General features: G+C 36.5%; 1 protein-coding gene across 1 annotated transcript; it reads right to left on the bottom strand.

Moving 5' to 3' along the window:
- Positions 1-6,846: 6,846 nt before the first annotated feature.
- LOC110935194 lies at positions 6,847-9,307 on the bottom strand. The gene is made up of 6 exons (XM_022177711.2): positions 9,176-9,307; positions 9,027-9,081; positions 7,569-7,667; positions 7,413-7,461; positions 7,145-7,319; positions 6,847-7,028 (listed from the first exon to the last, which is right to left on the bottom strand). Exons 1-6 carry the CDS (start codon positions 9,205-9,207, stop codon positions 6,926-6,928), a joined length of 513 nt encoding a protein of 170 aa, XP_022033403.1. The 5' UTR covers positions 9,208-9,307; the 3' UTR covers positions 6,847-6,925.
- Between the last annotated feature and the right edge of the window lie 11,552 nt (positions 9,308-20,859).

Below are 20,859 nucleotides of genomic sequence, written 5' to 3'. Positions count from 1 at the left end.
TAAATCTTGACTCCACCATGTTTGTCAGCATTTGTACTTGTATTGCATGCTGCTGGTCAGCCATTTGTTTTTGTTTTTTAAGCAGTGGTTGGAATATATTCCATAGCTCATTTGCAGCAGGTGCAGGTTGTGCAGGTGCTTGAGCTGGAACAGCAGTGGATTGTGCTTTTTGAGCTTCTAACAGCTGTTGCACCATATCCTTTATTTCAGCAACTGATGTTTCAAGATTTTCAACTCTGCCCGTCAATTCCTGATATTTTAAATCATCACCCAAGTTAATGGGATCATCTGATTCCCCACCAGCAGTGGTTGTATCAATGTGTGACTTAGGAAATGAATCCCAAAAATCATCCATTGATGCCCCTTGTTATTGGTACTGGGGTCTTCTTTCTTCAGCACTTGATAGCCTTTTGAAGGTGCCAGTGGGCATAGCAAACTCACTGGTGGTTGTCAGAGGTGCTATTGAAGAAATTGCCTTCAAGGGAGTCTTATGAATGTAACCACTGTCCAAATGTAAACCAGTGGGTTCAACATTTGTAGTGGCTGCTCCACTTGAACTACTGTCAGGAATTACTTGTAATCCCTGCAGTGTAACCTCCTCAATTGTTACTGGGATAGCAGAGGTATAAACATCAGACCCAGTCATTTGTGGGAGTATACTCTCGGTGATAGGTGATTGAGAGGAACTGGTTTGTGTCTGAGCTATATCAACTGCATGCAACAAAGGTAGCATGGATTGTGGTAATGTGAGGGGTGAAGATAAGGGAGTTGAAAGAGACATGTTCTTGGGATCAGGACTGGGGAAGATGGATCCGAGTGGGTCCAGAGCTTCATATTGTGGGGTCCCTGTGTTTACAACCTGATCCTTTTGTGAGGATGCAGGAGGAGTTTGAGGCAGTGGTGGGGATCTTTCTTCCATCTGCTGTGAGGAAGTAGCAGCAGTGGTTATTGGTGACATTTGTGTTGTCACTGGCAGTGACTCTGGGATCTCATCTTCCAGAGGTGCCTTTGTTTTGGGTTTGGAGGGCTTTCTGGATGTTTTCTTTTTGATCTTTTTAGTAATGGCAGGATCACCTGGAGGTGGGTTTCAAAGCAGTGGTTGTGCTGCTATGATCACCTGGAGCAGTGGGCTCAGCAGCCGATACCTGAGGAGCAGTGTTATCTGCTAAATTCTGCTCAGGCACCTCTGCTTTTTTTTATAGGTGCCAACATTCTACAGAATGTTTCAGGTGTTAAACCATTTATTTGAAAATAAACACATTGTTTGAGCAAATTTTCATTTTCTTTTCCAAATTTTTGTTCAAAATAGTAGCTTAGAAACCTTGGAAAAAGTAGAAATGCTTTGCTATCAACATTTTTCACCAAATCATCAAAAATCTTCTGGGAATAATTAAAATTTTCATTATTTAAAATAGCATATCCCAGGCATTGGATCTTTGATGGTATTTTGTTAAAAGCAGTTGTTTTATTAGAAACACACATCAAAAGAGTGTGAAATAAAAACCTAGGTGCAGAAGGGAAATAACCTTTTTGTAAGGTATCTCTTTTTGGTTGTTCTGCATCCCCCCTATTCAAGAAATCATTTTTCAACTCGGTTTTAGAAAAAGAAGTTTTACCTTTCTGATCATCGAGTTTGAAGACTTCTGAAATGGATTGTGGAGAAATTTGAATATCTTTACCCTGTATCGAGGAGTTGATGGCTGTGACAATGTCTCCTTGTTTTTCAAGGGTAGCATTTTTCCAGAACTCTCTCTGGGTTTGTTGGTAAATGGGAGCGTCTGCTGTTAACAAAGTTTTGTACTTTGATGCAAATAAGGTGTCGATGATGGAGTCGAAGGTGTTGGTGGTTGTGGGTTTTGTGAGTATACCCAAATAGTTGTGAGGGGATTTGTATCGGATTTCGATGGATTCAGCGGCCATTTGAGTGGCGTCTTTGGAAGCAGATGAAGAAGATGATTTTGATTTTGATTTCGATTTCGATTTCGTCATTTTGATGAAGAAGATCGAAGAAAGATTTTGGAATGAAGAGTGAGAAATTGCTTTGAGAAGAGAATTTTTGGAATTCAATTCGACAGTGTGAGCCCCTGTTTGGGTTTAACCAGGGTTTTATTTAGGGAAAAAGTAAGTGCTGATGTGGCAGCGGTTACAACGATCTGATGGCTAAAAGCTGGCCACGTGTCACCTCTGATGAAAAGATGACCAATGGAGGACAGTTGTTTAGAGAGCCACTGATGAAGCAAGTATCAGTGGTTACAATGATAACAAATGAAACAGTTGATGATTATTACTATCAGTGGATAGCATATCAGTGGATAGCATATCAGTGGATAAAACATTGATTTTGAACAACAGTGCATATCATAAAAATGAGAGAGCAGAGGTTGACTTTCAGCAGTGGACAGTGTTTTTGAACCAGATGTTTGATCACAACAGTGGTAGGAAAAATGGTGTCATTTTGAAAGGCTATTACATCAGCAACTGTTAGTGCAACAATGGTTAAATTTTTGACAAATATTTTGAGCATCTGCGTGTTCAGATGAGGGGATTGATTTTTGTCTTGTGTAAACACAATATCATGTCCAACATCTGTTGATCTGCAGGAATGCTATACTTAACAAAATACATTTTAGATGCAAGTTGTCAATTTTAATTTATCAGCAGTTTTTCAGGAATTTATGTTCAAGGTTTTACCACATTTTTATTATAAGTTTTGAAGCTTTTATAAATTCATAACAGTGGTTTAGTATCCCAGATGATGAAAATCTTTTTACTAAGGCTACTCATTTTGTGTCTAATTATCTGAATTAGAACATGAGTATCTCAGTAGTTTAAAAACAGTTAGCAATCAATTTTTCATCTGTGATAAAACAAACTTGAGTTTGATATGACCTTGACATATGCACCATTCCCTTTTGATCTATTTTTAAGGATAGTAACTTCACACAAAAATAAGGAAATCACATCCTGACCGGTGAAAGAAACTTTTACTATTAAAAAAGAGTAAAAGTACAAAATATATTATTTTAAAAAATAATATATCTGGTTTTATTTGAGAAAAACACCTTTCTTAAAAATTAAAGGATATTTTGAAAATATCATCAAAAGGATCTGGTAACTTTCCAAATAAGTTCATAATCACATCATTCTCAAGTTTTTATGACCACTGTTTGGAACCAGTTTCTTATCAAATGATTGCAAAAATTCTCTTTTAAGTTCAGTCACTGGAGATACTATTTTTACCTGAACTATCCTGAATTAATGAATGCATACAGTTGCATGATGACCATTGTTTCCCAAATTTTGAACTCTTTAGTGTTTTACATTTGACTCTTTTCTTTTGACTTCAAAAGTTTTGAGATAAACGCACTTATGAGTTTTTATGATTTTATTTCTTCCCTTTCTACCTTTCCCATTCATAAGTAATGAAATACTTACTGGGAGGTATTTATTGAAGCAATACTTAATCCAGAATCATTTTGAAGTAATGTTTTAAGAGATCTGACAACATTTGTACATGTTTTATTATCAAATCTCACATTACATATGATTTGGACAGTTTTGACCCCTGATTTTCTTAATGTGTTTTAACAGAGTTGATTTGGTCCTTTTGAGGATTCTCAATCTGCTTTTCAACACATAAGATTTCTTGACTAAAGTTTTATTTCCCTCTTTTACATTAGCAAAACACTAATGTTTATATGAACATAGGTTTTGTTACTCTGGGGTTCATACTTTAGTATTAAACATGATGGAAACAGCACAAACTTCATATAATACTTGAAATCAATTTTGTAAAGGAAATGATTATACCATAGTTATCAGACATATTTTCAGATCTGAGCACTATAGGTGTTTTATGCATGATATCACTTGTTATGTGAAGTTTGTGTGTCTTATGACATCTTGGTTGTTTTATAGAGTATCTGAATAATCATTTTAAACATGATTTCTCGTTGCTCTGTTTTTCAACTAAATACAATCAACCTTAGTATCAATGAACTTTGAGCTGAACTGTTATGTCAAATTGATTGTTAGATTGAATTTGACTGTCCGAGCTCTGATACCAATTGTTAGGATCGAAGGCTCTCATGATTGTGTTTGTTTGCATGAATTAAACATTAAGTGCAGCGGAAATGAACAACAAACTTTGTAAACACAATCAAGGAAGAAAACAGTTTTGATAAACACATGATTTGCATTTAGTCGAAAGATTACAAATCAAAGCAAAAGATTACAAAGCATGCTTACAAAACTGAACTCCCCCTCAGCCTGATGCTCCAAGGTTGATTGCACAAGATGAAAGAATTAGACATGAGGAGAAGAACTCGCTCAGTCAAATCAAATGTAACAGTACAGGGTACTGTTGCATTTATAGGCAAACCAAACCACTGAGGCATCTCAGCTGACGTCACCATGAAAGTGACATCTAACAAACTAACAAACTCTATCTACTGTTCTATAACAACTGACCATACAGACACTGATTACATTCTAAACACTGATGTATAAACACTGATTCTTCATTCCACTGATGTAGTCAACCACTGTTGTTTGAGCAACAGTGCTTTCTTCAAAGGGTGATCAGACCTTGAATGGGCAGTGCTTTAACTCTTCAGCAGTACTTGGATTCGGTCAGTAGATTGAGCTTCAGCCTTTAACCTTCATCAGTGCTTTGGCTTAACAGTAGATTGAGGATCAGCAGTTGTTGATAAGGGCAGTACTTGGAGAATATCAGATGTTGGAGCCACTGTCAAGGGGAAAGCTTAATGTAAACAGCTGCTTATGACTAATCCACTATATTGATCCGGTTTTGGCTTTCATTATCTGTTCCTCTGGTAGGATTTAATCCCAACACAATCATTTAAACGGATGCATAAATAAGCTTCTTCTTTAGTTATTATTATTAGTTTTTTAATTTTGTCATCGCAGTTTGAGGTACTGGTTTAAAGGAAAACTCTCAGATGATGAGGCTTTGCAGAGGTGAGTCACCACTCTCAAATCTTTGCATTAAAATCTTCCTTCTATGTCCAATGTAATTTGTAGAGACAGATTATTTGTCTTATTTGTAAAGTAACAGGAAATGATTTTATCATGTAGATGCGTTGCAGCATACACTTCAGATCTCATATTTTTAAATGTCAGTTTGAATCCTCACCGTGCAAAGGGCTTAAAGACGACTTCTATTAGCTTGGATCACTCGTAAGCATTCTGGAACTTTAACCATGGAAACTGACTGTTATACATATTTCTAAGTGTAGTAATAATGTTGAATCCATTTTAAACCTCATCCAGTGGCGGACCCAGGAATTTTTCCATGGGGGTGCGGAACATTTTTAAAAATTTTAGGCCCCTAGGTATATAAGTAAAAAAAATCGGTTCGTATCGGGTCGGGTCGGGTCATGTAAAACAAACGAACATTAAACTAAATTTATATAATCATCAAAAACATGTCAAACCTTGGTATAAACATAATTAAAACGTCGACGCCCTACGGGTTTTCATTTTTTGAAATCTATCCAAAACATCATCTAAAACTAATTTCTTAAGTCATTCTTTCTCTATATAACATAATTTCATCGCTCCATAACATAATGTTTCAAATTAATTTTAATTTTCAACTATTCAATCCCTTGAAATCATAACATAAGTTGTAATCACCCTAAAAATATATAAACAACATAATCACCCTAAAAATAAATAAACAACATAATCACCCTAAAAATCATCTAAACAACCATAAACGTCAAAACATACAAAATTTCAAACCTATTTAACAACTTTATTACCCTTTTTTCTCCTATAATATCAACCAAAATCATCAAAATAACAAAGAAACTTACCCGTGTTCGGATTCCGGTTAGATTTGGTGTCAAACGACGGTGGTATGGTGGCTGATTACGGTGGTCGCCGGCTGCTGGACTGTTTTCGCTGGGTAATGTTGTTCGTTGGCAGTGCAGGGACGCAAGAGAGAGAGAGCGGGGAAGATTTTTTCTAAAGGTTTTGGGCTTTAATTATTTTATTATAGTTTGAAATATTGTTGGGTTTGGTTAATGGGCTAAAACTTAGTGGGCTAGTTAGTTAGGAATTATAAATGGGTAAAGGTATGCGTATTTGGGTTTAGTTAGTTAGGTATTAAAAGTTATATAATTTAGGTAGTATTTTTTTTAAAAAAAATAGAAGTTTACTAAAAAAATTTAAAATATAAATTGATAACACTTTTTACCTAAGGGGTGCGGACGAAAAATTTCAAGGGCGCGGTCGAAAAATTCCAAGGGGTGCGGACGGGATTTTTGACGGAACTTAGCACTAATTTTTTTTCCCTGGGGGTGCGCCCGCCCACCTTGGGCTGGGCTTGGGTCCGCCCCTGACCTTATCGCCTTTTGTCTGGAACAACTTGTACCGACACAGAACCTCTACCGGACAAAAAGCACGTGCTTTTGCGCCGTTTTAAACCTCATCGCCTTGGTGCACTTCCCGCTTTCTAAAACCAAAATCAAACCGTCTAACAGCTTAGCAACAGTCACATAGTAACGGTGGTGATAAAAATACTTTGTTAACTATTCCACAGTGAATTGATATAGTTTAGGTTGAATAAATGAGACCCAGATATAAAAATGCAAAATTTCTTTCCAGAAGACATCAAAAGTCAAAACCTAATTCTACAAACCATCGAGCAAAACCCCAACAAAAATATCTTATATACCTTATCAACATTCAAGATATCATTAAAAATGCACGAAAACAACAAATTATCAAGTAACATTTAAATTTCAAGTCAAATGAACCCACTGTTACGGTACATACAACTCAATACGATTGACGAATATGTGTTAACTAATCATTTTACCAAACTAAAAGTTAAAATATATGTTTATTTAGTTTCTTACTAGTAATTTCCAAACTTCGACATATTATCCTTGATATATCATACAATAATACGAAACCACACGATGTATTCAAGGTCATCATCATCCTTCGTGAAAACCTCGCCATAGCCTGCAATAAGAGACCTGGCATGCTCCCGCGCGCTACAAAAAAAATAAGTACATTAAAGTTTTGATTTATGCGGCAGCGTTCTGCAACATACATTATGGGCTGTATGATAAAAGTATGCATAGAGCTTTTAAAAGAGAAAGGAACATACTATCTCCAGCCAGTTGGCAAAAAATCGCGGAAATGGCGACAAGTCACCATAAGCACATACTCAGCTTGATCCACATCTGTTTGAAGGTTGCGACTGGGCCAATTAGGATCGTCCATGATGTCAGCTATCCTCTTAACTTGCTCATATACAACCAACAGAAGTGGAGGACGAGGCACTATATACATATACATGTTTAGAGTTAGAAAAACATAATCATGTTGCAGCTGGCAAGCAGGCACTATTTATATGTTTTAGCGAGTGATATTACCTTGAGTCACATAAGAATGGGAAGGACTCATCTTAACAAAGTCGGCCAGCTGTAGTTGGGAAAATAAACCAAAATTACGTAGATGATTAACACAATACAATGACGATAAATATCATATATATATATATATATAATATAGCATGCATTGATAATTACTTCTTCCATCACTGTGATATTTCCCTTGTTCGGTGATGATGCATTCTTCTTCTTCTTCTTACTTTCGGAAAGACGCATCTTGGCAAACCTTTTCTCCATCTAAAAAAATTGGCAAATGAGATTAAAAACTAAATATGATTGATTGTACACTACAAGGGTTTGTTTCTAATGTAGTTTGAAATTAAAAAAAAAAAAAAAAAAAAAAAAAAAAACAAAGCAGTGACAAGTCAGTTGATTGTAATCTGGAATTCAAAAGGCATGGATGGCTTTAACAAAAACTAAAATATAGTATACTAATTTCTGTGTTTGATTTATCTAAACTTTATCATCACAAAAAAAACTTAAAACAAAACACATGAAATTGTTTGATAATTAAAATTCAAAATAAACTGTTGTCCTTGACCCCATAATAACAACAACAACAACAACCATACCCAGTAAATCCCACAAATAGCGAAGCTACTTATAGGGTCTGGGAAGGGTGAGATGTAGGCAGACCTTGCCTCTATTCATAGGGATAGAGAGGCTGCTTCCGGAGAGACCCTCGGCTCGAAAATGAACAACAAACCAACACACCACATCAAAGCATATAGAAATAAGAAGTCCCTCGTACCAAGAAATTGATCCGAGTGACACAATATAACGTAAATCATGTGTAATAGCATGCATACAATATCATTTGGCATAAACACAAGAAGGCAATCAGCGGAAAAGTCCCTTAAAGAGTAAGAGAAACCTATCTCCTTAAAATACACCTAAGACCTTAGTGCAATATCTTCTAGAAGTCCTTAACCCTAATCCTACGCCTCCACGAAGTCCTATCTTGGACCATGTCCTCAGAGAGATGCAACTCTACTAAATCATGCCTAACCTGCTCATCCCATGTCAGTTTGGGTCTGCCTCTTCCTCTCCTCCCCTCGACAGTAAGAGTTTCCACTACTCTAACTGGTGCCGTCGTTTCCCTCCGCTTCACATGCCCAAACCATCTCAATCTCCCCTCCTTAATCTTCTCCGATATACTAGCCACTCCTAATCTTTCTCTAAAAACCTCATTTCTTATCCGATCTAACCTCGTGTGTCCACACATCCACCTCAGCATCCTCATCTCTGCTACCTCCATCTTGCGCGCTTGTGTCTTCTTGATAGCCCAACAGTCTGTTCCATATAGCATAGCGGGCCTGACTGCTACCCTATAAAATTTCCCCTTTAATTTAGTTGGGAACCTCCTATCGCACAATACCCCACTGGCTGCCCTCCATCTACACCAGCCAACCTATATGCGATGGGTTACATCACTATCTATGTCACTATCTCTTTGTACAAACGACCCCATAATAACAGAAAACATATATGTGTTGGAAAATCAATAACACTAGGCTAATTACCCTAACAAGCGGCATATGTATATGTTCAAAAAGAAACGATAATAAAAGATTTCACCGATGATGATGTTCTTACCTCCTCGGATTCAAATTCAGAATGATGAGGTGTTGCCGGTATCCCATTAATCTTACTGCTCACCAACAAAACGCAACACAAAACAAATCACAGTTAGTACCTACGAAATCATTCATTCAATCAATCAATAAACACAAACGGATACGCACAAGTGGCTTCTGCGCGCGGGGCCACGAGCCATGGCGAAACACCAATGCGACCAAAGAAGGGGAAGGAAAATTTACGATCATGCAGAAAAAAAAAATCCTAACTGAACGAAAAGAAAAGGGTGTCTCTATTTTCCATCAGATTACATCTTTACCCTTGTTTAAAGGGTATGCATATATTACAAGTTCGGATCAGTTTCTCTGGTTGAACTCGTAAACCTGTTTAGCTAAACGAGTTGGGTTCAGGTCAACCCGATCGGGTTGGCGGATTGACCCGTTAAACCCATTTATATTAATTTATAATTTTTACAATATGTTTTATGTAATAAATTAAATTTGGTGTGTATTTTATGTTATTACTAGGTTATAACCTCGTGTATTACATAGGGTTGAATAAATAAATTTTAAATATTAAATAATAAAACAATATATCCTTAAAACCTCATTTATTATATGTGTTGAATAAATACAATTTTATATATTAAATAATAAAAAATTATATCTATAAGAACCATATTGTACAGGTTGAATAAATGTAATTTTATATACAAAAAAAATTATATCTTTAAAACCACGTGTATTACACGGGTTAAATAAATGTAATATTGTTTATCAAATAATAAAATAATACATCTTTAAAAAACTTCATTTATTACACGTGTTGAATAAATGTAATTTTATATACCAAATAATAAAAAATTACATCTTTAAAAATATGTGCATTACACGGTTTGAATAAATGTAATTTTCTGTACTAAATAATAAAAATATATATCCTTAAAAAACCTCGTGTATTGTACGAATTGAGTAAATCTAATTTTATATATCAAATAATAAAAAGTTATTTCTTAAAAAACCTCATGTGTTACATGGGTTGAGTAAATATAATTTTATACAGTGAAAATAGAAATATTTAATATACTAATACAAAGTTTGGTTTTGTAATAAAAATAGATTATTCTGTTGCAAAATTTGTTAACGAAGTCTCAATAAATTTAACATTTTATTTAAAACTCCGTAAATGTACAAGTGATAAACAATATTAGTTAATTTTATTTTAAATTTCGTAAATTTTTTTTATACCAAACTAAACAAAACTTCAAATATAATTACTTCAAATAAATAATATTATAAATGAGAAGGAGATTAAACTAAATAATAATTATTTATAAGATATTAAACTAATAATATTTAGTAGGAGAGTTATCTATAATATAAGATATTAGATTAAATAATATTTTGTAGGAGGATTATCTATAATTAATTAGAAGAGATTAAATTAATTTAATAAGTATCTATAAGAGATGGTCTAATATAATGACAAGTGTCCCTAAAGTGGTTTCTTTTATTATAGTAGTTAGATTATGACTAAAAAAATTGACATAAGATTTTATAATCTAAATGTAAAAATTGACATAAGATTTTATAATCTAAATGTAATTGTATTATATAAATTAGTGTTTTTTTAGTAAATTAAATTTTAATATATTAATTTGCGGGAAAAAAATATTAAAAATTCGGGTTGAACATGTTGTGTTCATCGGACATGTATTATTGATAGACATAGTGTATCATTGGTTTACAAGATCATATGCATATGCACCTTGTTTTCATTCTTTTATGAAATGTTAACCGAGTGACTGATCCACTTACGAAAATGATAATCTTACTTCTTTTCATGTCACCCTCAAAATATAATTGGTGGAATGTTTAGTTGAACTCAGTATGAAAATATTTTAGCTCAATTTGAAAAAAAAAAGTATCTGAATCAACCGGCTGTGGGTATATTAACTACTATCAAAACTGAAAACCAGTATTTAGATTTTTTTTAATAACTATTGTATTTTTGCCCATTTTATTTGCTATAGCGTAAGACGAAATCCGAATCTACTCGTTCATAAATTTTTGGATCGAATGCCACATCTGTTATTGCGAATAGCTCCAATACCGCTTATAAGGTTTGTAGCAACTACATTTATTGTTACAGATCTTACCGAAACACGCCTTTATAAAATTCCATTTAGTTACATACAAATTTACACACCTCACAAGTGGTCACTCAACACTCGCCCCATGATGTATCAAGTGAAAACGCTCGTGCTCATTAATATTTTTGGAACTTACTCCTTCCATAGGCTTGACAATAGATCAAACCTCCTCCATTTGACGTTAAATCCTTATAAATATCAAGAGAGCTTTTTAAGGGTAGGTGGTGGTTCGGGTTTGGTATGTTTTATTTGAAAAGGGTGAAAAGCGTAAAATATCGGTTTTTCTATTGCTTTGTGGCTTAGCAAAAAAATACTTTGGCATGTTTTTCTGATTTTTTTAGCCAAAGTTGAAACTGAGCCATAATCGTAATTTCATAACCGATAATTATACAAAAACGAAAGATGAAAAATGAAAAAGGTTTGTTTTGTGGGTTTAAAAAAGATGAAAAGGGTTTAAAGTTCAAAGGGGTTAACTAGGGTATGTTTTTGGATAAAGTAAAGAAAATTAAAGATTTGTTTTTTAAAAATGGGTTGGTCCTAATGCCTCTATCATTTTCTTGGATTTTTGTCGGTAAGGACTTGGAACGCAATGTATTGTCAAGTTCTAGATTCATGTGAACCAAACGGGCTATTCACACAAGAAACGAAAAATTGAGCAATTAGTATAGATGTATATTTGTATGCTTAGTAATGGCTCAAAACTCATTTTTGTGGGAAAGGGTTGTAGTGTAAAAATGTATATATAATCAAATTTTACAAAGATTTGTCATGCCCGTTGTCACACCCCAACCTATGGCTGAAACAATCCTTTGGTCTGAGTCAGCAGGGATACAATCCTTTGGTCTGAGTCAGCAGGGATACAATCATCGCAGGGTTGGTTTAAAGTTTTAATAGTAGTTTATAGATAAGGGATTCAAGTGTTTGGCACTTCTCCCGTGGTGGGTAATGCCCGCTCCGACTCGTGAAGTGTTACTAAGCTTGAACCAGGTTCTCGCAGGATCTATACACTGAACGAGACATAAAATTTACCCAACCACCCTTCTAACCCCCTTCCAGGCAATTAACGCGCTTTATATAGACCGTAAACACACGAATATGTGAATCAACAACATACGAAGAATGATTAGATAAATTTGCCTTCAGTATAAAAACTAGTTATTAAAGTCATTAATGTGACAACCCTCACAAATTCAGGTATACGTACAAATTAATTAATATTTAATTAGTGCTTAATTACTGTGCTGGATTACATTTATGATTAAACTGCTTTCTGTTTTCTGATACATACATACTCATGCATCACATTTTATACTGTCACTTTATTATTTACACACAAACAATAGTGACAAACCTGATGCACAAAAGCACAGTTAACACAATGAGCGGATAACCCAGTAAACATGCTGACATTGCCAGCACCTAGACAGACAATATCTTTGAGGCCAGTGTGAGCCTGGAATAGAATACTACACTAGTAGGGAGTGTAGGGAGGTGAGGACCATAAAACTGCGTCACTAGGTGATAGTTATAGTGACCGGAAGTGCCTAAAACATACTTTAAGTGCAGAATTCTGCACTAAATACCAAAAATTCAGCATTTAACAATGCTAGTAAAGTGCAAAAACTTGGCAAAATAATCCTAGACACTTTCCAAAGTGTTGGGAATTTAATGTGTCACTAAAAACAATATAAAAGACACTTTAAAGCTTTATTTAGCACTTTAACGGATCAACATCCAACCGAACAACCAGACTTCACCCGGAACATAAAAATATTGCCAAACACATCGTTTTTACTTTTCTGAGCTAGTTAGGGTCCCCGAACACCCTAACACACCTTATATTATAACACACACCTTAATATACTAACTAAGCACTTTAAAACTAACTAGATTGTAACTAGTTCCATTACAACCCAACCCCCTACCCCCCCCCCCTTAATTGACGGTCACCACAAGGGTGACCCACCCTTGCTTTCTTTTGAATATTATAATTGCTATTGTTGGACAATAAGGGACATTTTACATGTTGGATCATAGTAAACATGGATTATAAATAAGTATCAAGGATAATCACCTTCTCACTTCAACACCCATCAAACTTCAAGCTTTCTCTCTTCCTCCTTCCCCCATTCACGGCCGCCACCACCACACCACACTACCACCACCTTCAAGCCATTTCCAAGCCATCTACATACATACAAAGGTGCAAGGAGTCCTACAACTTAGTTTGGCGCACTCGAAAGCTTAAAGACCACTATAGTTTTCTTTTATCCACCACTTTTACGCCTTGTTTCTCCCCTAGCCTTGTGCTAGTAGTAAGTGCTCTAAAACTTCATCTTGTTCTTATTTTTAGTGGTTAATAGATGATTGAATGGTGAAATGTTAAGAAACACTAAAGAATATAAACTAATCTTGAAACATAAAGGAATAAAGAGTGGATAAAGAGTAGATGTATGGTTAAATGAAGTTGATCTTGTGTAGTTATGATTATTGGATGATGTTTGTTAGTAGAAGTAAGATGGATCATCATCTAGACTTGCTAGATCATGTTCAAGAACATGAACTAGTAAGATGTAAATGTTAGAGTTATAAAGGATGATGAAACCATCCATACATGAACCTTGAACTTGAATAAATGCAAGTTTTCTTGAAAAATAAAGATGTAAACTTGTAGATCTAAAGATCTATGAGTGGGTTTTCGAAAGAACCAAGTGAAAAATACTAGTTCTGTTAAAACCCGGATCTTGTATGAACTAAACACATTTTTAGTGGGTAATCATGTGTAGGAACACTTGTGTAAAAAGAAATTTAACAAAGAAAAATTTTTGGAAATTGTAACACCTCGGGAATTTACGTTCAATAATGCATTGACACGTGGCATAGGCTTTGGATATGTGAAAACATACTTTAGAGGGACTAAAGTTGACAAACAGTGAAACTATGGAAATATAAGGGTCCAAAGTGTCAACAATGAAAAAATAGGCTCTACAATAACCCTACATGGTGTTTATAACCCTAAACGGATATATCATGGATCATACGAAGCGGAAAATGTAAGAAAGTGAGGAATTACAAACTACAGGGGCTAAACGTGTCAACATGTTGAATTTATACCTCTGAGTGATCTTTTGGCAAACCCGAAGCCTTGTAATGATAAAATATACTCACGAGAATATATGATAAAAATTTCATGAAGTTTCGTGAACGTATGAGAAAGTTATGATTAAAACCGTACACGAAAGGTTAATTGCGTTATCGTGAATTTCATGACTTTTCGGGTAAGTGCAAAGTGAACCGAGGACTTTGCCATGTTTATAAAAGTCCCAAGGTTCCTAAAAACCAGATGTGAGGGTCTAGACTGCTAAATAAACGAACAAAACAACGTTACAAAGATCAGGGGCTGAATGGTAAATGGCTGAGACCTGTTAAGCAGGTCGTCTGCTGGTACGCGGCCCGCGTGACCAGCCTCGCGGCCCGCCTACGAGTCGCCAGCGCAGAATGCAGCGACCAGCTGCCAGTTTTGTCTGTTTGTCGAGTTGTATACAGCTGTAATCAACTCCTGAACTCACCAATCGATTTTCATGCAATTGAGGACACTTGTACAGGTCTTGCAACACCTGTATACCTCTGTGGCAGCCTCACAACACATTAAAATCTGCATATAAGGCACATGAAGTAGTAAACCAAGAACACTTGCATAATCAAAAATTCACAAGATCAAATCTGGAGCTCTCTGGTCATCAACAAGGGTTCATAGGGCTTCCTACTTGTAATTAGGACTCTTGTAAGTGTTCATACCCTTCTCTAATTCGTTCTAGCTTAGTTTATTAACCGTAAGTCAATCCGTCGTAAATTTAGTTTGACTTTGTGATTAAACGAAAATGGCTCAGTCATTTCTCGAATTGAAAGTACCTACAAGTTGGTATTTATGTGGGTAACGAATCCTTAAAAGGGTATTTTCAGTTTCCCACTCTAAGCATGATGATTGTCGAGTCAAAGCTTTTCTTAAAAAGTCAACAGAATATGTTTTTGCAAAATTTAGCATAATTAACAATGAAGGTCACATGCAACCTGTTTGATCATCAAAATAACTTTGTAATTAATGAAAGAACATGTTTCATCATGATCAACTCGACAATTTTCAGTCTAAACCTGGATCGGAACCGAAAGTCTCATAAATTGACTTTTTCTTTGACTCTCAATTCTGATCCGTGCATGCATGTTTGAGATCTGCCTTAGAGCTTATTTTGAACCAATTTCATATATGTACAACTCTCTGAGATTTTACAACTGGGTTCAATACTCATCCGATGCATATGCATGTTTCCGATTTATGTTTAAAAGTTGACTATTATGCCCTTTTTGCTAAAAAACGCGATTTTTGAAAAAGTGAAAGAGTAGAAACGTTTGTTACTGATTTATAAGCTTGCACTTAAATTTTGATATCAGTTTGAGGTCTAGATTAAAAGTTATGCTCAATATCGTAATTTGAAAGCTTTATGTTAAGTAAACGGCGTAATTAGCGTATAGCCTATTTAAACCCACTTTTTGATATAAAACTTTTTACCCACTGATGTTATATAATATTTTGGGATTTTTGATGATTTTTATTTAATTTTTGGCTGAGCATAACCTAGGTCTCTAAGTTTAATTCGGTTAATACCGATTTTGCCCTTTTTGGCCATAAAATGATTCTACAAATCCTTTTGACCCCAAACCTTTTTCCACTGATTTTATTTGTTAAATAAAATATGTTGAGCCTTCTGGAATTATAAAAATCTCAGCTTTCTTTTAAAAACCCGGAAATGGCTCCAAATCGGCTTTTTAAGCGTTTCTAACGCATAGTATGCACTATAATCACTTTAGACACATAAGGTTAATACCTACTGATGTTTTTAGCATATTATTATATAATAACAGTAAGCACAAGTTTTTGAACTCAGGTTTCCATTTTTGACCATTTAAGCCCTTGTGAAATTACCAAAATACCCCTAAAGGGGCGTAGTTTGGTTTTAAATGATAAGTTTCACATATGGGTCATAACCTACTGTTATAACATATTAAATTAAGTGTATTTGCTGTATAGATCAGACCTGTAACTCAGATTACAAATTTAACTCTTTTATAATCTTGTAAATGACCAAAATGCCCTTATGAGGCGTAAATTGAGTTTAAATTCGTATGGGGCATAATAAGAGATATCTTACTAATAGTATAACATATTTAAGGCATATTATCTCAGGAAACTTGCATATGACTCTTATGGTTACCCGTAACGCTCTTTTAGCGTTCGGTTCGGTTTATGTAACTAGTTTGCATAAATTGACCGAAACGGGTCAAACATTATCATTTTTGTCTCAAAATCCAGAATGTATTTAGCATACCCATATTATACAAGTATCCCAACTTGTCGGGTCTAAATCACGTTCTGTCCGGTCTACGCTTAATCGTGCGTTGAACCGTATCGTCCTTTAAACTAACCGGTCTAAGCTTAGGCTTAAATAAAGATCCGTTAGGAATCTAATAGGTTATATAAACCTTTGTTCCAGAATAGAAGAACCAGTAAAAGCTACCTTCACTTGCTAGTTGTGATTTATACTTACCAAGGTAAATCCTTTTAACTTATTTTCCCTATACGGGCTTGGGTTACGGTATATAGAATACCGCTTGATCGAGCATCAAATCTTACATCCTTGGGTGGTTAATTGAATAATTTGATCGGCTCGTTTAAACAGTCTTGTTTACTTTAAGCCTTTGGGGGATTAATGACCATGTCCCGGATATCCTTGGCATCATCTTACGAGATGGCCACGACCAGAGCACGAGGTGTAGGCGTACACCTGTCAGTGTATAACTCCTTATTGTGGTGTGTCTATTGATCTTTAACCCGGACAAGATCCGGGCTACTGAACGCACAAGTAACATGTAATTCGTTCACAAGATTATAATAAATAAATATCCCAAGTTATAAAAATGTTTTGTGCCTTGAGCATTCAAATCAATTTTCAACCTTTTCAAAATGAGTCAGTTAAATTGTATTTACCAGTGTAAACTGACGTATTTTCCCAAAAGGTTAAGTGCAGGTACTACACGTAATAGGCTGGCTGTCTTCTAGAGCGTCCACAATAAGTCTCGCAAGCTTGGATGACAATAAATCTGTTGAACAATATCTTATTTTTATTTTGATCCGCCTGTGGATCCGTTTCAACTATTAGTGATATTTGATATTACACTCTATTAAAGTTGAAATGAATCTATCTTTGCTTCCGCTGTGCATTTATATATTGTGTCGTTTGTCTATGATGATGCCAACTACGTCACTATACTCCCCACCGGGCCCACCGGAGGTACGTGGAAATTAGGGGTGTGACAGGTTGGTATCAGAGCCAACTCTGAGTGAATTAAACACTAGCCTTTCGTGTTTAATATCAGTTACACAATTGCACATTCCTCGATTCTCGAGTCTAGACAAAGAACTTAGGAAATATCCAAAATTTGTTTTATTTTCTAACTTTGTCTTATATATATTTTGTTGTGTCACTTGTTTGATTTTTGACAGGTTCACAAAATGCCGCCACGTATGAGAGGAAGAGGAAGGGGACAAGGAGCATATGCAGCCCCAAACGACCATGAAGCCGGACCTTCGCACAGGCGAACACCTTCAGGCTCCCATAACTCAGATGCTCAAAATCTGTGGAGGTCTTTTACTGAACCCGCAAGGCACTCGGTTTCACTGAGTACCTCACCTTCTATTCCACACTCCTTTGGGCCTCAATCAGAAAATGAGCCCCACAACTCTCACCAGTCCTATATTCCTCTCCAAGGACACCAATCACCCTTTGACCACCCATCACCTGTTTTCCAAGGCCTGTACAACCCCGCTGACTACCTTGATGTGTCTATGGGTTTTAACCCACTCGGACCAGAAGACCATTTTCCTGGTGGCAATGCGATGGATGTCGATGAAGATACCGATCCCTCAATGCCACCATCTGGAACGCCGAACCACCCTATCGAGATTTCTGATGGGTCACCATTTGTGGGATCACCATACAATGGTCCCGACAGCTTTGAGGAGAAATTCAGGCAGTATGACTGGGTATTTACCCCTAGTTACCATAACTCTCCTCTGCACCAGCCACAACACAGCTCTCCCTTGCACCCCCAGCAACAGCAGCCACAGCAGCAGCAGAATCCTTCTGAGGATTCCCGACTTGTCGCGGTCACTCCACCGCCGCCACCACCTCCGGTTTTGCCTCCTCCGCCTCCAAGGCGAAGACGAACAAACGCACGGATTTCCGCACGAGGGGGAGTACGCATCGGCACACCTCCACATTCAGGTGGCAGCCGGTACTCGCCACTTCACGAAGAACCAGAGATGGGAGAATCTTCACATCCCGTCTCAGAAGTAACTTCTGCACCAATCGCGCCACCGCCACCACAGGATTTTTGGAAACCCAATCCCTGCTTATACTAGCGCGGCAGCATACAATCCCTTCGAGCAGACGATCCCCACAGGTTATAACTTTACAGAGGATCCCTACTGGGTAGCTGCGAACTACAACTCTCTCAATCCGGAAGGTACCTTTGGAGGTCCCTGGGCTACGGGACAATCGACCAATGGATACCCATAATATGGATATCAGCAGCCGCAGCCTCCTCAACCACCGCATTATCCGCTACCACCGCCGGCACCGATGATGTCGCCGCCACAAGTTCAAGAAATCCTTCAAGGGATAAATGAAGTGCGACGAGAGATGCGGCATGAATTACGGGAAGATCGTCGGCATAATCGTGGGATGTTTAAGAAAATGGTGGATTTAATCAAGGGAAAAAGCAAGAAGGACTACTAAATCCTTTGTTTGCTAGTTATTTAATCATGTCCCTGAGAGGACATTTATTTTTGTACTCTGCCCCTGCGTGGGCATATTTTTTCCTTTCTGTTCTACCCCTGCGTGGGTTTGTTTGTTTCTGTTCGACCCCTGCGTGGGTTTGTTTGTTAGTTTAGCCCTGCATGGGTATGTTATTTGCGTAAAAGTCCCGTTTAGGGCAAACTCGTGTTAGTTAATTTTATTTGAAATGGTTAAATTAAGTTCTTCATTTTTAAATTATATGCATAAATGTAATACACGAATAAATGAAAAATAGCAATTATTATTTTAATTTACCATTTTAATAATAAGAATCTTAAAAAGGTAAAACCTAGCTTGAATGTCGTATTAAAGACCTGGCCAATATGGTAGAACCTGTTTAAAAAGATTTAAATCTCTGTTAACATCCGTAAACATGTTAGCATTCTTGGCTAGTGTGATCCGTAAAATCACACATGTCACCCTTTTAATAAATTATCCAAATTTATATTCTATATATATATATATATATATATATATCTGATTGTGACATAATGCCTACGGGTTATAACTAATGTCATATAAAACAAAAAGACAGCAGTGGTTTATAGACCCCCTGCCAAGAAAAGGATTGATTGTTTTAATTATTCAAATTTTTATCCTATAGAATCTAAATTCAAATTTAGAAATTTGTCCAAGTGACTAGGCCTATTGTGCCAATATATATTTCATTCTAGGGTAAAATAGCTAATAAAAAGTCCTGAATGAAACTAATTAACTAATATGGCTCTTATTTACCATGGTTAATAAATCGTCAAGAACGATAATACTGTTTAGGCTTCTAAATAGACCTTGTCCTTACTTTTATGTAGCACCTAAAGCTACATGGCTAAGTCTGAGGAAATAAACAATCATCCAGAGGAGGGCCCAGATAACACTAAAATACATATAACTGGTGCGGAGCTGCAAGCATTAGTGGAGAATGCTGTTACCAAAGCCATTGAAAGGCAATATAGCGAATCAAATAGGACCCGAAGTAGGACCCGGTCCGCGCCACATTCCAAGACCAAGGTTCATTCGGAGGCTCATAGCAAACCGCCCTCTAAGAAAGATGCATCTAAGAAAGATGAGCTCAAGAAGGATGATGAGCGACATTCATCCAACCAAAACAGTGTTCCATCAAGGGAGGTTGAGCATAAGTCAGAACCGCGTGGTAAGTCATGTACATACAAATACTTCGTCTCATGTAAACCCCGGGACTTTACTAGGGAGAAGGGAGCGGTTGACTGCATGACCTGGTTGGACGAAATGGATACAGTGGTAGATATCAGCGGGTGTGCTGATCGGGATGTAGTGAAGTACGTATCCCAATCGTTCAAAGGGGACGCACTAGCGTGGTGGAAATCTCTCTTACAAGCTGCCGGAAAGGCCACACTTTACAGTATGTCATGGGATCAGTTCGTAACCCTTATTAAAGAAAATTTTTGCCCACAACATGAAGTTGAAAGGATCGAGTCAGACTTCGTATCTTTGGTGATGAAAAATCTAGACTGCCAGGCATACCTCACCACTTTCAATACTCTATCTCGATTGGTTCCATACTTGGTAACCCCAGAGCCGAGAAGGATTGCCCGTTTCATTGGGGGTTTGGCCCATGAGATTAAAGCAAGTGTTAAGGCATCGAGGCCTACAACTTTCAGATCAGTAGCTGATCTATCCCTCTCTCTCACCCAGGACGTAGTCAGGTTGAGAGCTCTTAGGAACTCAGAAGAAAGTAAGAGAAAGCGTGAGGACGATACCTCACGAAGATCAGAGAAGAGACACCGAGGAAATGACGACCACAAGAAAG

Source organism: Helianthus annuus, chromosome 4 (assembly GCF_002127325.2).
Source record: "Helianthus annuus cultivar XRQ/B chromosome 4, HanXRQr2.0-SUNRISE, whole genome shotgun sequence".
Lineage (NCBI taxonomy): Eukaryota > Viridiplantae > Streptophyta > Magnoliopsida > Asterales > Asteraceae > Helianthus > Helianthus annuus.
This window is presented reverse-complemented; position numbering and strand designations above follow the sequence as displayed.